A 17,526-nucleotide genomic window follows, 5' to 3' on the forward strand; every position below is an offset into this window, starting at 1 on the left:
GTCTAGGAATGGGGAGCAGGGAGAGAGACAAACCGCTGGAGCGGTTAATTGCAGAAAGTAAGAGTTGTGATATGGGGTTGTCCCTAAAGGCTGGTGGTTGTCATTCTTACAGGGCCTGCCTGAGCTGAGCCAAGGTCAGCTGCCCCAGCCTCCTCCCACTCCAGGCTGACCACAGCACGCTGCCTGAAGGCCTGACAACAAGGCAGCTCTCCGGGCTCGCCAGCCTCTTTGGTGGCCAGTGGTGAGCACCTGCTGTGTGCAGGGCCGTGGGAGGAAGTGGAACACATGACACACGACAGGCGCTGGCACGGCATCTGCCCACCTCCAGTTCATGGAACATTGTGTGGACAGAGTATCACGAACTGAGCGGACGAAACAGCAGAGCTCTACTGTCAAACAGTTCTGGAGGAGAGAAATCCAAGAGCAAGGAGTTGGCATGGCTATTTCTTCCTGAACCGTGAGGCCGTGGGGAAGAATCTATTCCAGGCCTTTCTCCTAGCTTCTGCTGGCTTGCTGGAGATCTCTGGCATTCCTTAGCAAGTAGAAGCATCACCCTGTTCTCTGCTTTCATTCTCACATGGCATTCTCTGTGTGTGTGTGTGTGTGTTTGTCTCGAAATTTCCCCTTTTTCTGCGGCCATCAATGTTATCAGATTAGGGCGCATGCTACTCCAGCATGACCTCATTTTAACCAAATACATCCACAGCACCCCTATTTCCAAGTCAGATCACCTTCCGAGGGACGGGGGCTAGACTCCCACATGTGGATCTGGGGAAGGCACAGTGCTACCCCCACAAGCATCTTCTCTGGGCCCCCAGGAAGGCAGGCGGCACCCATCCCGTTGGGTGGCGCCCAGGCCTGGGGTCAGGGCTGTGACTTGCTGGCCCGGTGGCCTCCCTCTCTGAGTTCAGCTCCCCTTCAGAATGTCTTATGAAGTGGGATGTTGAATGTCCAACTGTTGTCTTTTCAAACCCAGGACTTATGTACAATGTCCCGCTCTGTTGGGCAGAAGTCACACGTGTCTCCTTCACGTCCCTGTCCCCGGTGCCCAACACAGGCCTGGCAAATTGTAGGCACTTCATCAACTAGGAGTCACGAGGTCAAATTTCCCCAGGGCCTTGGTTTCTGCAAACTGGGGCTAAAAACGGCATGGATGAACCGGTTGTGAGAAGTAAATGAAATAACCAGGAAGCGCTGGGCACGGCAGCTGGCCCACAGCAGGCGCTCTCTGTGGCATCAGCCGGGACCGAATGACCGTCATCAGAAGGCTGCATGGAGGGTGAGGGGGGACACGGCCGGCAGCCCCCAGCTCTGCCCAAACCCCGGATTGAGAGAGAGGCAACTGACCTTTGTTAAGGGCCTCCCAAGTACCTGGCACACTTCTGCGATTTATATCCAGTTCCATCTTTCGCCCTCAACAAGCCTTCTCCCTGTCCTGCTGGGTCAAGCCCGTGTGCACCCTGGTCTCCAAGCCTGGCCAGCCAGGCTTCCAGGTGGCTTCCCCGTCCCTGGGGACCCTGGGGGCCCGGCGTTGGTGTGAGATGCAGATCCCCCGGAGCAGCGAGGCCTTCATGCCGTGTGTGTGTTTGTGTGTGTGTGTGTGTGTGTGATCCGCCCCGGGACAAGAGGATGGACGCAGGCCACACGGGTGCCCCGCTGCCAGAAGGAAGCCCTTTCCCCGCGGCCCTCTGGGCTCCCGGCACTTGACACCCTTGCCCAGGCCTCCAACGCCGCCTCCTCCGCGTCCCGCTGCCCCGCGCGGCCCCTCCCCGGGCTGCGGCCGGTCGATGGCTGGGCGGCCGCCAGGTACAGAGGACGCTGGTTGTGCAAGACCTTCGGCTTTTCCGACTGTCCAGCTTCCGGCCTGTCCGGTCCAGCGCGGGCGGCTGTGCCTCTAGCAGGAGCCTCTCGTGGGGGGGCGGGGCAGAGGCGGGGCTCGGTCCCCACGCCCGCACCCCTGCTCCCACTGCAGCGCCCCACGCTCCCACCCCAGCGCCCCTCCCTGCAAACTTCGCAGGGCAGCCCCGCCTGGGAGGAGGGGACCGGGAGGGAGGAGGAAAAACTGCGAGCTGGGCCTGGCTGCGTCCTCGGCCAGGGCGGTGAGGCCCGGGCAGCAGGCCCTGCAGGCCCGAGGACCAGGACCCAGGGAGCCGGGGCGCCCCCGGCCCCGCCCCGAGAGGAGGGCTCTGGGCACGCCCCTCACGCCCGCAGCCACGCGGGACTCACGCCCCGCCCCGGCGCCCGTCACAGAGCGCGAGGAGGAGCACGCGAGGGGTGTGCGACGCACGGAGGTGCCACGCGGGAGGGACCACACAGGCGGCCTTCCCTGTCTTTACCCGCCCCTCGGTGCACACCCCAGACACACTGGCCGCGCGCATACGCGTCACACGCCACACGCACACTTTACACTCCACACACCCTCACACACCACACACGCCTCCCACTCCACACACACCTTCTCCTTCACACGCACACGCCTCTGCCTCCACGCGCACGCGCACGCGCACGCGTCCTCACGCCCGGCCCCGCTGTTCGCGGGGCGCTTGTGGTGGGTCGGTGCGCCCGGCGGGCGGCGCGCAGCTCCGGGCTGTGGTGGCCTCGTCCGTCGCTGGAGAGAGACAAGGGCGGGTGGGCGCCAGGAGGACCCTCTGTGTGACCGCAGGGAGCCCCGCGGTGCCATGTGAGGGAGTGATCGTGTGACAAGTTCGTGCTGGGGAGGTTCCCTCTTGGGTCGCCCCGAGTGTGGAGCCCGGCGTGTGTCCCACCTGCGGCCGGTCCCAGCCCACGTGGCCGCGTCCTGCGAGCTCCAGAGCCGCACGTGGCCGGTGGCCGCCGGAACGGACTGCACGAGGGGGCCGCCACCCTGGCCCCCACCCACTCCCACCCCCGGCCTCACCTGTCCAGGTAAGGGGACCCACGTGCGCCTCCCGCTCCCTCCGGGGCCCCGGGCTGTAACCAGGCAGGAGTGTCACCAGGCAACAGGCCCCTGGGGAGAGCTCCGGTCTCGCACCTGCCGCCGCCTCCAGGGTGCCCACGGGCGGGGCGGGGCGGGGCGGGCTCTGCCTGCCGCCTGCCTGTGGCCTGTTTACCTGGCTCAGTCACCGTGGCCGGCCCAGCAGGAGGCCCATGGCGCCTGAGGCCACAGGCCACAGGGGACAAGGGCCAGGCACCCCTGCCATGGCTCCAGGCCATTGATCCAGCCCTGCGGCCGGTGGGGGAGGGGAGACCTTGGCCTGGACAAACAGCGGCTCTGAGGCCTGCGTGCAGGCCTGGCACCCACCTGCCACTCCCAAAGGTAAGGGGGCCTCCGGGCCGGGGCACTGGGATCCATGAGTGACGTGGTGGCAGTGTCCACCCTGGTCGCCGGCCTGGCTCCCTAGGGCTTGAGCCATCTGCCCTGCTCGGAGGCCGGAGCGGGAAGGCTGAGCAGAAGGCGAGGGGTGCATGGGGCTGGGGTGGGGGCAGGACGGGGTGGAGCGAGGCCGCGTGTGGGGACAGGCACAGCGGCAGTTGAGGGGCCGCAGGTTCGGGGGGCTGGGAGGCCTGGCGTTCGGGTGGGGCCTGGGGGCTCTGGGGCAGGGACAGGGCTGGGAGAGGCCCGATTTGCTGGGCTGACCATCCCACCCTCACTCGCCAGGGCTGGACACACTGCCCCCTCCAGATCCAGGTCCCCGACCTGGGTTTGGATGTGGGGAACGGGCCCAGAGCCCCACGCTGCACCCACTGCGGGACGCTGAGCTCACAGGCTCAGGGCTAAAGACGGCCGGCCGAGCGTGTGTGTGTGCATGAGTGTGTGCAAGTGTGTATGAAGTGCAAGCATGCATCGATGAGTGTGTGTGTCATGGATAGATGTGTGTCTCCATGTGTGTATACCTGTGTGTGAGTTTATGAATGTGATTGTGCATGTGGTGGGGACTTTCACCCACTGTCCCCACACTCGGGGACACAGAAAGTGGCTGTAGAGAGGATTTACTCGAGGCCCTTTGGCCTCGCTGAAAGGTCCTGGGTCAGAATCCCAGCTCTGCCCCACTCTGCCCTGCCCAGCCTGGCTGAGTGATCTCAGGGAAGTCACCTCTCTGTACCTCAGTTTCCTCAAGCACTAAGTAAAGACAGCAAAGCAAACGTCGCAGGCTGCCGGAGGCGGAGGCCTGCACGGGGCTGGAAGAGGGGTGGCCCCGCCCCAGCGAGCTCAGCTCCAGGGGCAGACCAGGGACCCTCCAAGGGTCAGAGGGCAGGAGGGAGTGAGGAGCAGGCTGGGAGTCCCAGTGCTTGGATAAGGGGCGGAGCCTCAGGCCCCTGTGGTGGGTGGGGCACACCCAGCCCCTCCCTCCAGGGCTCCCCATCAGGGCACAGAGGATGCCCCCAGGTGAGCTGCAGTTGCCCAGGGAGGCCCAGGGCGCTGCAGAGGAGACGTGCCGGGAGCAGGCGGGAGCTGGGCTGAGGGTGATGGGGCCGCGTGAGGAGGTGGCAGTGCAGGCGGAAGGGGGAGGGCGCCGAAAGCAGGCTGTCAGCAGGAACCCGCTGGGCTCAAGAAGCCACCCACACCATTCTCTTCACCCAGCGCTGGCAAAGCCCTTGATCTGTCCAAGTTTCCTGCCATCTTCGTTATTAGAATTGATAACTGAGAAGTCTAGTGTCGCCGGGGTGCGACCAGAGAAGAGGGAGAGGGGAGGAAGGAGCAGGCCAAGTCAGCCAGGCCTCCGGGCACAAGCACGTTCCAGCTCCGTGGGAAGGAACTGGGACCTGAGCGGTCACTCGTTCAACAGCCACAGTCCTGCGTCACTTAATGACGGGGGCACGTCCTTAGAGCTGCGTTGTTAAGTGATGTCATTGTGTGAACATCATCTAGTGCGCTTACACAAACCTAGATGGCGTAGCCCACTCCACACCTAGGCTATATGGTACTGATCTCATGGGACCACCATTGTCTATGTGGCCCAATGTTGACTGACATGTTGCTGTGTGGCGCGTGACTGTGTTGAGTGCCAGCCTCTGCTCTTGGCACAGGACACACAGCGGTGAACACGATGAAGCCCCTGCTGCTGTGCAGCTAACAGCCAGGAAGAGACAGAAAAAGGACACATAAGTATAGAAAGATCTCGAGAAGTGCTGTGAAGAAAAGTGCAGCAGAGGGTGGGGAGTGGTCATGGAAGGCCTCCTTGAAAAGGGAACATTTGGGCAAAGGAGGTAAAAGAACAGGCCATGAGGCAAACTGAAGGAAAAGTGTTCCTGGTGGAGGGACCAGCAAGTGCAAAGGCCCTGAGGTGGCATGTACTTGATATGTTGAAGGTCTGGCAAGGAGCTGGTGTGGCTGCAGCAGAGGGAGGGAGAGGACAGAAGGATGTGCAGGGGCCACGTCACATGGGCCCTTGTGGGCTGTGATAAGGGCTTCAGGCTCTGTTCTAGGTGGATGGAAGTCATGTGAGGCTTGTGAGCAGGGCACATGGTGAAGGGACCACCCTGGTGGTTGTATGGGAATTTGCTAGTGAGGGTGGCCGGACAACTGGCTACTGCAGGTAGGTGACAGATGATGTTGACCTGGATGAAGGGGTTGGGTTCTGGGGACGGTTGGAAGGTAGAGCCACAGACTTTTGTGATGAACTGGACCCTCGGAACAACGGAGGAGCCGTTGTGATAGTAAAAGACAGGAATGGTGGGGTCATCTTCACAGCTGTCAGCTGTCACCATCGTCCATCTCCTGCTGGGCTGTCAGCCCAAGAGGGTGGGAATGAGGTCTCTTATATTCACCAGTGTGCCCCGTCCCCAGCACCGAGCCTGGCACCAAGCAGGTGCCGATAGAAATGGGGTGGCCAGCTAACTGAATCGAGGACTCGATAGGCTGACCCCATCATCTGCGCCCCAGCTGCAAGCCCCACGAGTCCCACTTCCTGGAGGCAGCGAGATGTAGGAGAGAGCACTGCACCGAGAGTCTGGGGGCTCATTCATCTGGGTGGCAGGCTCTGGGCTGGGTTCTGTGGGGGGCAGGGCTGAGTAAGACACAGGCCCACTTCCTTCTGGGGGAGAGACACAAGGCCAAAAGCCAGGCAGATTGTTGATCTGACCGAGGGCTGCCCAGAGGAGGAGGCAACTTACTACCCAGGGCCCTGAGACCCCTCGCCTGGCAGGTGGCCTTGGAGCTGGCCTTTAAGGGTCCTTCAGGCAGTCCTTCAGGCAGAGGGTGTGGCAGCACAAAGTGGGGTCTCGTGGGCCTGCAGGGCGCTGTGCGTCATGGATGTTAGGGCCACGGGGGGCGTGGGCAGCAACCTGGCCATGGAGGGTCTTGGGCGCCACGGCAAGGGCTTTGGAGGTGGCTGGGAGCCATGAGAGCATTCTGAGCAGCTGAGCGGTTGGAGGTGGCCAGGGAGAGCTCTCTGGTGATAACGTGAGGAGGAGCCGGAGGAGGAAATGGGAGGCGGGGAGCCCAGTTAGGATGCTGGTCCAGGGGTCCCGGTGGGAGGCGATGGGGAGCCCAGGTGAGTTGCCCCCCCGTCGGGGCTGTGTCTAATCTTGGATTTTCACACAGCGAGTGTTCTGCAAATGGGCCCCCTCTGTGATGCTCAAGGTCTTCCCAGACAGACACGAGGGGCGTTTATGAGGGAGGCGGGATCCACAGAGTGAAGGCGTGGCGTGCGGGATGGGGGAGGAAGGGGGAGGCCTCCCTGACCATCCTACCCCGGACTGCTCTCTTGCTGCCTCCTCTCATGGACTCACAACCTTCTCTGAGCCTCGGTTTCCCCCTCGGCACCTGATGAGGTGTAAGGCAGTAGAGCACAGGGGTTAGGGCATTCCTCTGAAGATAAAGGGCTTGGGTTTGCAGCCTGGCTCTGCTGTTAACCAGCTGGGTGACCTTGGCCAAGCTGCTCAGCCTCTCTGTGCCTCAACTTGCTCATCTGTAGAAGGGGGATAATAAGACAACCTACCCCCACAGGGTCTGTGTAAGGCTCCATGAGACAGTTCGTATAAATGTCAACTATTGTCACCTCTGGGTCCCTGGGTCCCACGGCTCTGTGAGTCACCCCGAAATAGCTCCTTGGTGATCCAGACTCAAGAGTAAAAGAGGGGTGTGGCCACCTGCGGCAGAGAGAATGGACCTGGGGCTGAGAGGTCGTGGAGCCGGCCGATCGCCTGGGCTCTCCCCAAACCAGCCACCCCACTCAGCTTCTGGGGACGGCCAGTTTCTCAGCAGGGGTGCTGGGACACTTTGGGAAGTGGGCAGGCTGTCCCGCCTGTTGCAGGATATTGACCATCCTTGGTTCTGGCCCCAGCAGGGCCTGCCCCACACATATGGGTGTCCTCTGGTTACTGGGTGGAGGGGAGTCCAGGCCCAGTGGAGAGTCACCAGCAGTCCCTCCCTTCCTTATGTCTGATGGGGCCCACTCAAGAGGGTCACTGTGGCTGGATGCAGCAGGCATCCTTGGCTGGCAACAATGCCAAGAGAAGTGGCAGGGAGCAGGAAAGTGGGAAGGAGGGCCAGGGGCCCTTGAATCCAGCTGGGAGGACTCTGAGCATCACTGAGGGGCCCCATTTTCAGAAAACTCACGGTGTGAAAACTCAAGGCACAGCCCAAAGGGAATCCATCCTCCAACCCATCTGGGATGCATTTGAAAGGCCCAGCGGCATTTAAGGATGCAGTAATGGGAGACTGGCTTCTCAGTGCTCTGGAATCCTTGCTCTGCGGGTAGGCGGGGAGGGGGGTGAAGGGCCTTCTCTGTGCTGTGCGAGGACCTGCCTGAGAAGCCAATAACACTCAGAAGTTTGCTTGGGGGTCTGACAACAGAGCTGCAGGCCGGGGGCACCGAGGGGGATGACATTCAGTTGTTATTAAATGGTTATCTGTTAAGTAACAGCTCATTCACAGGAAGCAGCCCAGAGTAGCAGAAGGAGCAGGGAGTCAGACCCTGGGCTGGATCCCTCCTCACCTGCTGTGTGACGTTGGGCGAGTGGCTTAGGCTCTCCGGGCGTCAGGGTTTTCATCTGTAAAATGGGGCTGGTAGAGAGCGCCAGATATTCAACTCACATTGGGAAAACGAAGCCAGGAAAACCCTGGACTGAGTTGTTGCTAAAACACTCTGGGCTTCAGTTTCCTCATCTGTCCAATGGGTGCAGAACCTTGAAAGGTGCTTGGAGGTTTCAGCAAGATAATACACGTGAAGTGTGCACACAGAGGGGGCCAGAGGAAGAAGAATGCATGGTGACGGTGCTCCCCAAATCCCTGGGGGACCAGAGGCTTGAATGAGGTGATACCTGTGAAATGTGTTCTGTAGACACTAAACAAATACTCATTTTTGTCTTCTGCCCCTAAGAGGCTTTCTGGTGGGTGGGGAGACAGGAGGGCTGGCGCTAAGGGCTGGCTCTCTCCAGGCCTTGGGGGGCTGGTGCAGTGAATTCACTGCATCAGTATTACCAGAAACTCTATTGTGGAGACCCAGGAAGAAGGAAAAGCAGGCCCAGTGGAAGGGAAGCCAAGGGCGAGAGGAGCTGGTGTACAGAAGTTTGCACCCTGTGTGCTCCATTCCCCATGTAGGTACAGCCTCTGTAGGGCAGGGTCCAGGCTCTGAGACCTGCATCTGTCCTCTAACCCCAGAGAGGGTAGTGCGGGAGCAAAGGTGGGGGCTCCAGAGCTGCTCTGAATCCAGCTCTGCCACTTGCCCTCTGGGGCGAGCTGCTCGGGGACCCGCTTTCCCCCACTAGAAGCTGGCTCAGCTCTCACTTTCAGTCACTGCCCCCCCGGTGTTATTTTCCTCCCATCCAAAAGGCAGAGGTGCTGTCTCACTTCTATGCATCGCTGGCATCCAGCAAAGGCTCCCTTGCAAATGCCAGATGGTTTCCAGCCCTGGTCTCTTTCTCCACCAGGATGCCCATGGCCGAGGCCCCCCAAGCCACTGGTGGGCAGAGCGATGGAGGCGACGGCGAGGACGCAGAGCCGGAGGGGATGTTCAAGGCCCCTGAGGACTCCAAGAGAAAAGTCCGAGACTACCTCCGCCTGGCGCCCCTGTGGCTGGCCCTGGTCGTGCTGGTTTCCGTGGGGGTCTTGCTCTGGTATTTCCTAGGTAATCGCATGGGCCCCCCTGGAGAGGCACCTGGGGAGGACTCTGGGTGGCTGTGGGGGGCACAGCAGGGCAGATCCAAGCTCAGTGATGCCTATAACTCCGTGTGACCTTGGGCAAGGCACATTGTCTCTGTGAGTCTCCCTTTCTGTTCTGTGAGATGGGAGTGCTGCTGCATCCCCATGCTAGGTCTTGGGGCCCCAGGCCAAGTGCCCCCAGCTCCCACCCACTGTGGAAGGAGTGCTTTCTCAGCGTGCCCAGTTCTCGTGAACTGATAAACTGAAGGAATGTAAACATTGCCTCCCCTTGCCTGCAGCCCTCCTGGGTTGCCCTGGGGCTCAGAGCCAGCTGGCTCTGTGAGAGGGGGCCCATTGGCACCAGTGGTGCCTGGCACCAATTAATGCCTCTGCTCACTTGAGCGCAACCTGGGAGCTCGTCCGGGGTAGGGACCACAGCTCCAGCACCTCTGGGTCTCCAGGGCCCAGCAGGAGTGTGGATGAGGGGAGGAGGACACAGGACTCAGGCATCCAGGAGGTGTCCATCACACAGATGGCTTTCAGACCCAGCTCGGCACATGTGGAATTCAGCACACAGTGATGGGGGGCCTGAGGTGTCCAGAGCTCAGGGCCTCTCCCCTGTCCTGAATTTTGGCCGCCCTCTCTGGTATCATAGCCTCAGTCAGTCGCCTGGAGCCCTAGGAGCAACTGGCCCATGTTCTGGGTCCATTCGTCCATCCTTCCATTCATGCATGCATGCATTCATTCCTTCATGCATTCATTCATTCCTTCATGCATGCATTCGTTCACTCAATGAACACTCTTGAGTATCTACTATGTCTCTCTCTGAAACCAGTGGACACCAAACCTCATTCCTTCAGCTCTCGGGGGTGGGAGGTAATGGATAAACCAAAGTAGATGGGGCCTGTGAGAATGCTCTCGTGTAGTGTTAGAAGACTCATTCATTCATTTATTTATTCAGTACTGAGCACCTCCTGTACTCCAGCTCTGAGCTGGGCTCTGGAGAAAACCCCGCCCTCGCCTTAAAGCACACCAGGTGCTAGGACAGAGGAGCTGAGGCCAGGCAGCCACAGCAAGGGCCACCCACCCTGCTCAAGAGATCAGAGACTTCCCATTAAACACTCTGTGGAAGTTAGATAGTCTTCTTACTGGCTAAATCTCCTGGTGGAATTCAGGCCCGTTGAAAGAAATGGGGACCCCCTTTGGGGCAGTTATCAGGGAGATCAGCAAGGGCCCAGCTCCAGAGGGGTCCAGGGAGGCGGTGGTCTGGAGCAGCCCCTGCTGATGCTGTTGGGAGGCCCGGGTCAGATGCGGGCCGCCTGCTGTGACTCAAATGGACTGTGCTCAGAGCTGAGCAACATGGGCAGGGAGTGGAAGCTGTGTGTATTTCACCACCGGCAGGAAGCCAGCGCCCCAAAGAGCGCCCCAAAGAGTGCGGGGCTGCCGGGGCCTCCTTAGGCTTCAGGATAAATAGTCTTTAGGGTAGAGTTCGGAGCGTCAGTCTGGAGGCCCGGGAACTCACCTGCCAGTTGTCTCTCTTGCAGAGTCTAATTTCTCCTAGTTAAGTTCCAGGAGTAAATCACCCCCAGGGGTGGGTGCTCCTTGGGGCTGAGGACCCAGGGGGTGAGCGCTCCAAAGCCTCAACTGCGGAACCCACCCCCCATCCCCCAAAGGGATTAAGGGTGGAGGAGGCACTTGAGGAGATGTTTGAAGGGTTCCTCCCACCCGGGGCCAGGCTGGGACCTATGACATCGGAGCGGGAGAAGCCCAGTGAGGAGTGAAGGACTGGCTGAGTGGCAGCCTGACCCAGAAAGGGGCCCAGGAGAGGAGAGGGGTGGGGACCGGCTTCCTAGCGCCGAGGAGCCCTGGGCCCGGGGTACGTTCTTCTTGGAGCAGGGCCCTCAATGCTGCCTGCCGGTATTTCCCCTGTCCTTTCCCTCTCCTGGGCGAGTTTTATGCTTTCTTCCCAAACCTCCCACCCTCACCTCCACCCGCTTTGCCACCTGCGTCAAAGAGAAAACGGAACCACTCAGAAAAGAAGCCTGGTGGATGCCAGCACCACGTCCTCCCAGCTGCACCCCGGTGCTCTGCCCTCCCCGCTGTCCCTGCGGCTGGGCCATCCCTCCCCGGCTAAAGCCGCCTGCCCTCCCAGGAGGCACCCCTTTTGCCCACGCGGCGGCTGGGGCTCTGGCAATGCTCCTTCTCTCCTCCAGCGGTGTCACCCTCAGTGTACAAGCGTGCTCCCATTGCTCCCGCACCAAATCCCTCTGTTTCTCCTCCGTTTCTCTGCCCCCTTTGCAGCAAACTCTCTGAAGGAGAAGTCTCTAAGAGCTGCTGCCTCCAACTCTGCACCCCTGGTCTCTCTGCGCCCTTTCCATCCTGGCTCCCCGCCCCCTTCCCCTACAGCTCGAACAGGGCTGGTCAAGGTCGCCAGTCATCATGTTGCTAAACCCAACGGCCAGTCCTCAGTCCTCACTGCCTTTGACCCGTTGACCCATGGGCAGCACTTGACCAGGCGCCTGTCCCCCTTCTCCTTGAAGCCCACTCCTCACTGGCTCCTGGGGCTCCCCTTATTTTCTCCACCCCCCTCCCCCCCAACCCCAGCTCATGGTTGCTTCTTCTCCTGCGTGTCCTGTGCTGGGCGCGGGGCTCCCCTCCTCTCTCCCTCGGCCCACTCCCTTCAGATTCTCCTCCGGTGCCCTTGGCTTTAAATGCTTTTAGACCCTGAAGACTCTTAGTTTTGTGTTTCCAGCCTTGGCCCCTGGGCACCTCCCTCAAGCTCCACTCTGTCACTGGGGCCTCTCCACCAGGATGTCCAAGGGCCCATCTCAGACCCCACGGTTCAGCAGGCCACTCTCATCACTTCCTCCAAACCTGCGCCCCCCACCTCCCAGTCTGTGGCCATTTCATCCTTCTAGTTACTCCCTGTTACTCTTTCTTTTACACCCTGGCCCTAACTTGCCAGCAAACCTGGTCATCTCCAGCCCCAGAATATCCTGACTCCAGTCGCTTCTCACGCCCTCTGCTGTGCAGCCTGGTCCAGGCTCCGTCACCTTTCTCCTGGACTACTCTCCCCTGGACGGACCCCCTCACTGGGCTCCCTGCTTCTGCCCTTGCCTCCTTAGAGCCTGTTCTCAACACAGTAGCAAAGAGATTGTTTTATAAAGCGAATCAAATCATCTAACTTCTCTGCTTAAAACCTCCCACGGCTCTCATCTCACTCGGAGTAAAACCACAGTCCTCCCAGGGCTTGCAAGGCCCTACATGCACTTCTTATCCCCCAGCTCATCTCCTCCTGCTCTCCCCTCACTCACTCTTTGCTGTTCCTCAAACATGCCAGACAAGCTCCTGCCTCAGGGCCTTTGCACTTGCTGGTCCCACTGCCTAGAACGCTCTTTCTATAGATCAACATCCACGTAGCTGCTACCATCACCTTCTTCCCTGGCTTCCATGTTGCAGCTCACCCCTGGGCCCTGATTTCCACAGCACTTACACCTCGAACATGTTGTATACTATGCTTGCTGTTTATGTCTGTCTTTCTTGCTGGACTACAAGCTCTTAAGGACAGCTTTATTTATTCATTTATTGTTTTGTTCATTGTTATATTCCCAAGTGCATTAGGTCAGTTCCTATGCATAGCAGGTTCTCAATGAATATTTGTTGAATGAATGAGTAAATGAATGAATAGGGGTATAAAGTCAGGGCTATGAATCTGTTCTCTTCACATCAGCCAAAAACTGTCTTTGCAAAACGGAAATCTGATGACACATCCTTGATTTTAAACCTTTCAAGGTTCCTCTTGTTCATTGGGTAAACTCGTACCCTGCTGAAGTCCTGGCCTCTTGTTGCCCTTCCCCATATCTGATTGCTCCAGCCAAACAGGTTTTAGCCCTGGTCCTTACCACTATCCCTCTGCCCCAGGGTCTTTGCATATGCTATTCCTTCTGCCCTGAAGGTACTTCCCTCCCTGTCATCTCAGTTTATACTCCACTCTTCCCATTTCAGCTGGAGGGTCATCCTGGCCCAGGCCCAGTTTCTTGGTCATGTCCCCTCAATAGCATCTCGTGCCTCTCCTTGAAGGTGCTCCTCCCAGATGGATCCTCATGTTGTGTGGTTACCGGGGTAACACCTGACTTACCCACTACTGTCAGCTGCGCACGGGGGGACACATCTTTCTTGGTTACTGTCATACCCTACATAGTGCATGCAACTTGGACGACCTGGTCAGTAGAAGATTCATAGAGGTGCTAATCCACGAACTTGACCTGGGTTATGTGGCCCCCATGTCATCCGTGTCCTGGACTGGTCACTGCATCCGCCTCTGCCTGGGACACCACCCATCTGTGGGCCTCTCTTCTCCCTGGCACCTTAGGGCCAGTGTGTCACTAAATAAACCTTGGATGAGGATGATGACAATGACCTAGACAATGATGATGGTGGTGCCTTGGAGGCCCAAGACGCTGGAGGCTGAGCCGAGGGTTCGGGTGGCAGGAGAAGGCGTAGAGGAACCAGGAGCCCTCCCTGTCTGCGCCCTGGGTTAATCTTGCCGGTTTCTTCCTGGGCAGGGTACAGGGCGGAGGTGACCGTCAGCCAGGTGTACTCAGGCAGCCTCCGCGTGCTCAATCGCCACTTCTCCCAGGACCTCGCCCGCCGCGAGTCCAGTGCCTTCCGCAGTGAAACCGCCAAAGCCCAGAAGATGGTACGGAAGGACTGCGGGATGCAGGGACGGAACGTGGGGCTGAGGAGGGAGAGGGCCAGAGCCGGAGCAGGTCAGGCCGGTTGGTCAGTCCATCTGGAACACTCCCTGGGAGCAGAGCCCTGTTCCAGGCACGATGGGAGGGGACGTGACACAGGGTGGTGGGAAAGTTAGCAGACTCTGGGGTCAGTCACTTGGCTTAAATCCTGATTGTGCCGCTTAGTAGGAGCACGACCTCAGGAAAGTTAGGGCAGCGTGGGGATGCTGGCGGGGCCCACCCTCCTGGCCTCCCTCCTTACTGCCCTGGGGATGGGCCTCAGCTGCCAGCATCTTCCGCTCTTGGGCCACAGGACCGCGCCCTGCCCCGCAGGGCAGGCCGGAAGTGCCGAGGAGTTATTTCGAGGAGCGGCCCTCAGCCACGGGAGGTGGAGTGCATGGAAAGAATCCCCGGCTCCTTGGCTCTAGGGGGCAGTTTTGAGGAGGCCCCCCGCTGTCTGCCTGTTGGACGAGCCCTCAGCTGCCCACAGCTCTGCCTGCTCCTTCACAGCCAGAGGGGCTGCCCGCTTCCTGTCTCTCTTCCCCGCCCCCACTGTCTTCCCCAGAATCACCTCCAAATAAGCCACTTGCCTCATGTCCCTGACTCGGGACCTGCGTCTGGGGGACCCCCCCCAAGGCTCTCTTTCCTCCTTTGTAAAGTGGGGTTGTCATGGGGTTGAAATGAGGTAATGAGGACATTCTCTGTGTGCCCTTCGACGTGCTTTCCAAGCATACACCCCGCCGTTCCATCCTGCCATCAGCGCTGTGGTCGAACGTGTGCAAAACCAACCAGCTGAGCTCCCGTGGCTGGTGGCGCGGGGAGGGGACTCAGGAGCTGAGCGGGCTTTTCGGGGTTGAGGAGTGACTTTTGGCCAGGGGGAGAGAGGCCATTGGTGGTCGGTGAAGGCCAGAGCCGGGGCGGGGGGGGATGGAGGGCAGCGCCTGGGCGGAGGTGGAGGGGATGAAGATGGAGTGAGTGTGAGGTTTGTTTCCTGGCACGGCCCACGGGCAAGCCTCTGGCAAGCAGGGCTGCGGGCAGGGGCGAAGGGCATCCCCAGGTCAGAGGGGGCCATTGTTTCCCCTCCTTTTAGCTCAAGGGGCTCATTGCCAGCACCCGCCTGGGCACATACTACAACTCTAGCTCCGTCTACTCCTTTGGGTGAGTCATCCCAGCCCCCGACCAGCCCCTGCTACAGCCCCGGACTCAAAGAGTGAGAGGGGACGCTGTAGGCTTCTGAGGCAATGCCCTTGTTTTTAAAAGTGGGGCAACTGAAGCATGGAGAGGAAACTTGGTTCCTGCATGTACCCACGCCCCCCCGCCCCAACTGCTCGCTGAGTTTGGTTTCCTCGTCTGGAGAATGGGCGCAGTGGTGTGGGAAGGATTCCGGTAGACCATTGGTGCGACGTGCTTGTCAAGGGCATGTATTACGTGAGGCCGTGGGCGGGTGGGAGAGAGGGGGGGCCCAGCTGTCCCGCTCGTGTCTGGTTCTGCCACTTACGACACGGTCTGCTCCATCGATCTAACCTCCTGGGCCTCTGGGTCCTCATCTGTAAAATGGGCATGTTGAGAGCGCCTCACTCTGAGGTTGTTAGCAGGCTCCCCTGAAGATGGAGCACAAGGCCTGGGAGGTAGTAAGCGCTCAACACGCATGAGCCACGCTTGGTTTTCTCCCCGCAGGGGCAGGGGGCTGGGTGGGGGCCAGACTTCAGGCCCCGCCAGCCCCTCTCACTTCTGCCTGCCTTAGGGAGGGACCTTTCACCTGCTTCTTCTGGTTCATCCTCCAAATCCCTGAGCACCGCCGGCCGATGCTGAGCCCCGAGGTGGTGCGGGCGCTGCTGGTGGAGGAGCTGCTGTCCACGGCCAACAGCTCGGCGCCCCCTCCCTACCTGGCTGAGTACGAGCTGGACCCCGAGGGCCTGGTGCTCCTGGGTCAGTACTGGGAGGGGGAACATGGGATGGTCTGGCAGGCCTAGGGAGGCCCCCAGGGTGGCCCCCTGCATGACCCAGGAACCAGGACCGAGGGACGGGGCGGGGCGGAGGGTCGGCATTCAGGGTCACTCTCAGACTGGCTGGCTCTGACGGGTCTCTTCTATTTTTATTTTCATTTTTCATTTCATTTTTATTTATTTATGTTTTTGTCTTTGTTTCTTTCTTTGTTCGTTTCCTTTTGACAGAAGCCAGCGTGAAAGACCTAGTTGCCCTGAATTCCACGCTGGGTATGCTGCTTCTGTGCTCTCTCTGTTCCCTTTTGAGTTGGTGTTTTTCTTGGCTTGGTCCATTGTCAGGGGCTACCTGGCTTCTGTGGCAGGTGCGGGGTGCGCTGGCCTGGAGTCACCCAGGGGATGTCTGATGGGTCCTGAGCAAGGCTTGGGGCCTGTGAGCACGCGTGTGTGTGTGTCTTGCACAGGAGTGTGTGTGTGTTGCCTGTGTGGGATGTGAGAGGGAAAAGCAGTTTCGTTGTGCATAAATGTGACTCGATTTCTCTATCATTGGATCCGGTGTGCCCACAAGATGCCGTTTCCACTGCGGGTAGAAAATAATCCTGCCAATTCGAGGTGTGCCAGCCACTTTGGGTTGAAAACTTGGTCTTTTGGAGATATTTCTGTCACATTCAAGGATACTCCCTCCACCCTTTCCTTCCTCAGCCAGCCAGGCTAGTCTGCCCTCTCCTCCCACCCCACCCCAGAGCCATGTTGCTAGAGTCGGTTTGCTTTTCTCCAAGAGGCTCCACAGTCTTCCTGCTGAGCCCTGGGGAGCAAAGTACCGGCAGGGCCACCATGCTGACCAATGGCAGGGAGTACTGTCCACACTGGGTCTGTGTGACTGGTGAGCCCTGGAGATGTGCAGTGCGCCACCTGGGCTACTGTACCCTGTGGCCCTGAGCACAAGCTCCTAAATTCTCAGATTCTTCCTATACCACCTAGAGTTTGTACTGAGAGCTGAGGCAGGGCCTGGGGTCTCAGCCCCCTCTCAGTGAGGAAGGCAGAGTTTAAATCCTGGTTATACCTTCTCTGACCATCGTCTCGTCCCATCTGGCTTGTCAAATACCTACTTTCTTGGCAGATGGAGGTGATGGGGTCAAAGTGTAATTTTCAAATAGTTAAAATCATGATTCTCATGCAAAGGCATTGTGAGCATGCCAAAGATTTATATAACTCATTAATGAAGGAAGCTGTAGGATGGTAAAGCTTGTTCAAAGGAGAACACGGGAAACTCATCTATCTACCTGTTTATCTATCACCTATCATCCATCTATCTATCTATCTATCTATCTATCTATCTATCTATCTATCTGTCTATCATCTGTGTACCATCTATCTGTGTATGTATGTATCTATCTATCTATCATCCATCTATCTGTCTACCTATCATCTATCTACCTACCTGTCTATCTACCCATCTACCTATCTCTCATCTATCTACCTATCTTTTATCTATCTACCTACCCACCTACCTACCTATCTACCTACCTACCTGTCTACCTATCTATCATCTATCTACCTAAATATCATCTATGTACTATATATATATTTATGTATCTACTTATCTATCATCTATCTACCTATCTGCCTACCCATCTACCTGTCTATCATCTATCTATTTACCTATCTATATATCATCTACCTACCATCTATCTTTCTATATATGGATGTATCTATCTACTTATCTATCATCTATCTACCTATCTACCTATCATCTATCTACCTATCATCTATCTACCTATCATCT

General features: G+C 58.6%; 1 protein-coding gene across 10 annotated transcripts in view; it reads left to right on the forward strand.

The window, feature by feature from the left end:
- The first annotated feature begins 3,108 nt into the window (after positions 1 to 3,108).
- TMPRSS6 (transmembrane serine protease 6) overlaps positions 3,109 to 17,526 on the forward strand; it is a 47,288-nt gene continuing 32,870 nt past the window's right edge. For 8 of the 10 annotated variants that reach the window (XM_046646828.1, XM_046646825.1, XM_046646826.1 and 5 more), the window contains exons 1-6: positions 3,110 to 3,295; positions 8,854 to 9,050; positions 13,630 to 13,763; positions 14,888 to 14,955; positions 15,542 to 15,726; positions 15,972 to 16,013. In XM_046646828.1, the coding sequence (XP_046502784.1) occupies positions 8,855 to 9,050; positions 13,630 to 13,763; positions 14,888 to 14,955; positions 15,542 to 15,726; positions 15,972 to 16,013 (625 nt within the window). In that variant the 5' untranslated portion in view covers positions 3,110 to 3,295; position 8,854. Of the gene's footprint in view, positions 3,296 to 8,853; positions 9,051 to 13,627; positions 13,764 to 14,887; positions 14,956 to 15,541; positions 15,727 to 15,971; positions 16,014 to 17,526 lie in introns of those variants that run through there. The other 2 variants (XM_046646831.1, XM_046646832.1) reach the window with 2 other exon arrangements.

This window comes from Equus quagga, chromosome 19 (genome assembly GCF_021613505.1).
Source record: "Equus quagga isolate Etosha38 chromosome 19, UCLA_HA_Equagga_1.0, whole genome shotgun sequence".
Taxonomy (NCBI): domain Eukaryota; kingdom Metazoa; phylum Chordata; class Mammalia; order Perissodactyla; family Equidae; genus Equus; species Equus quagga.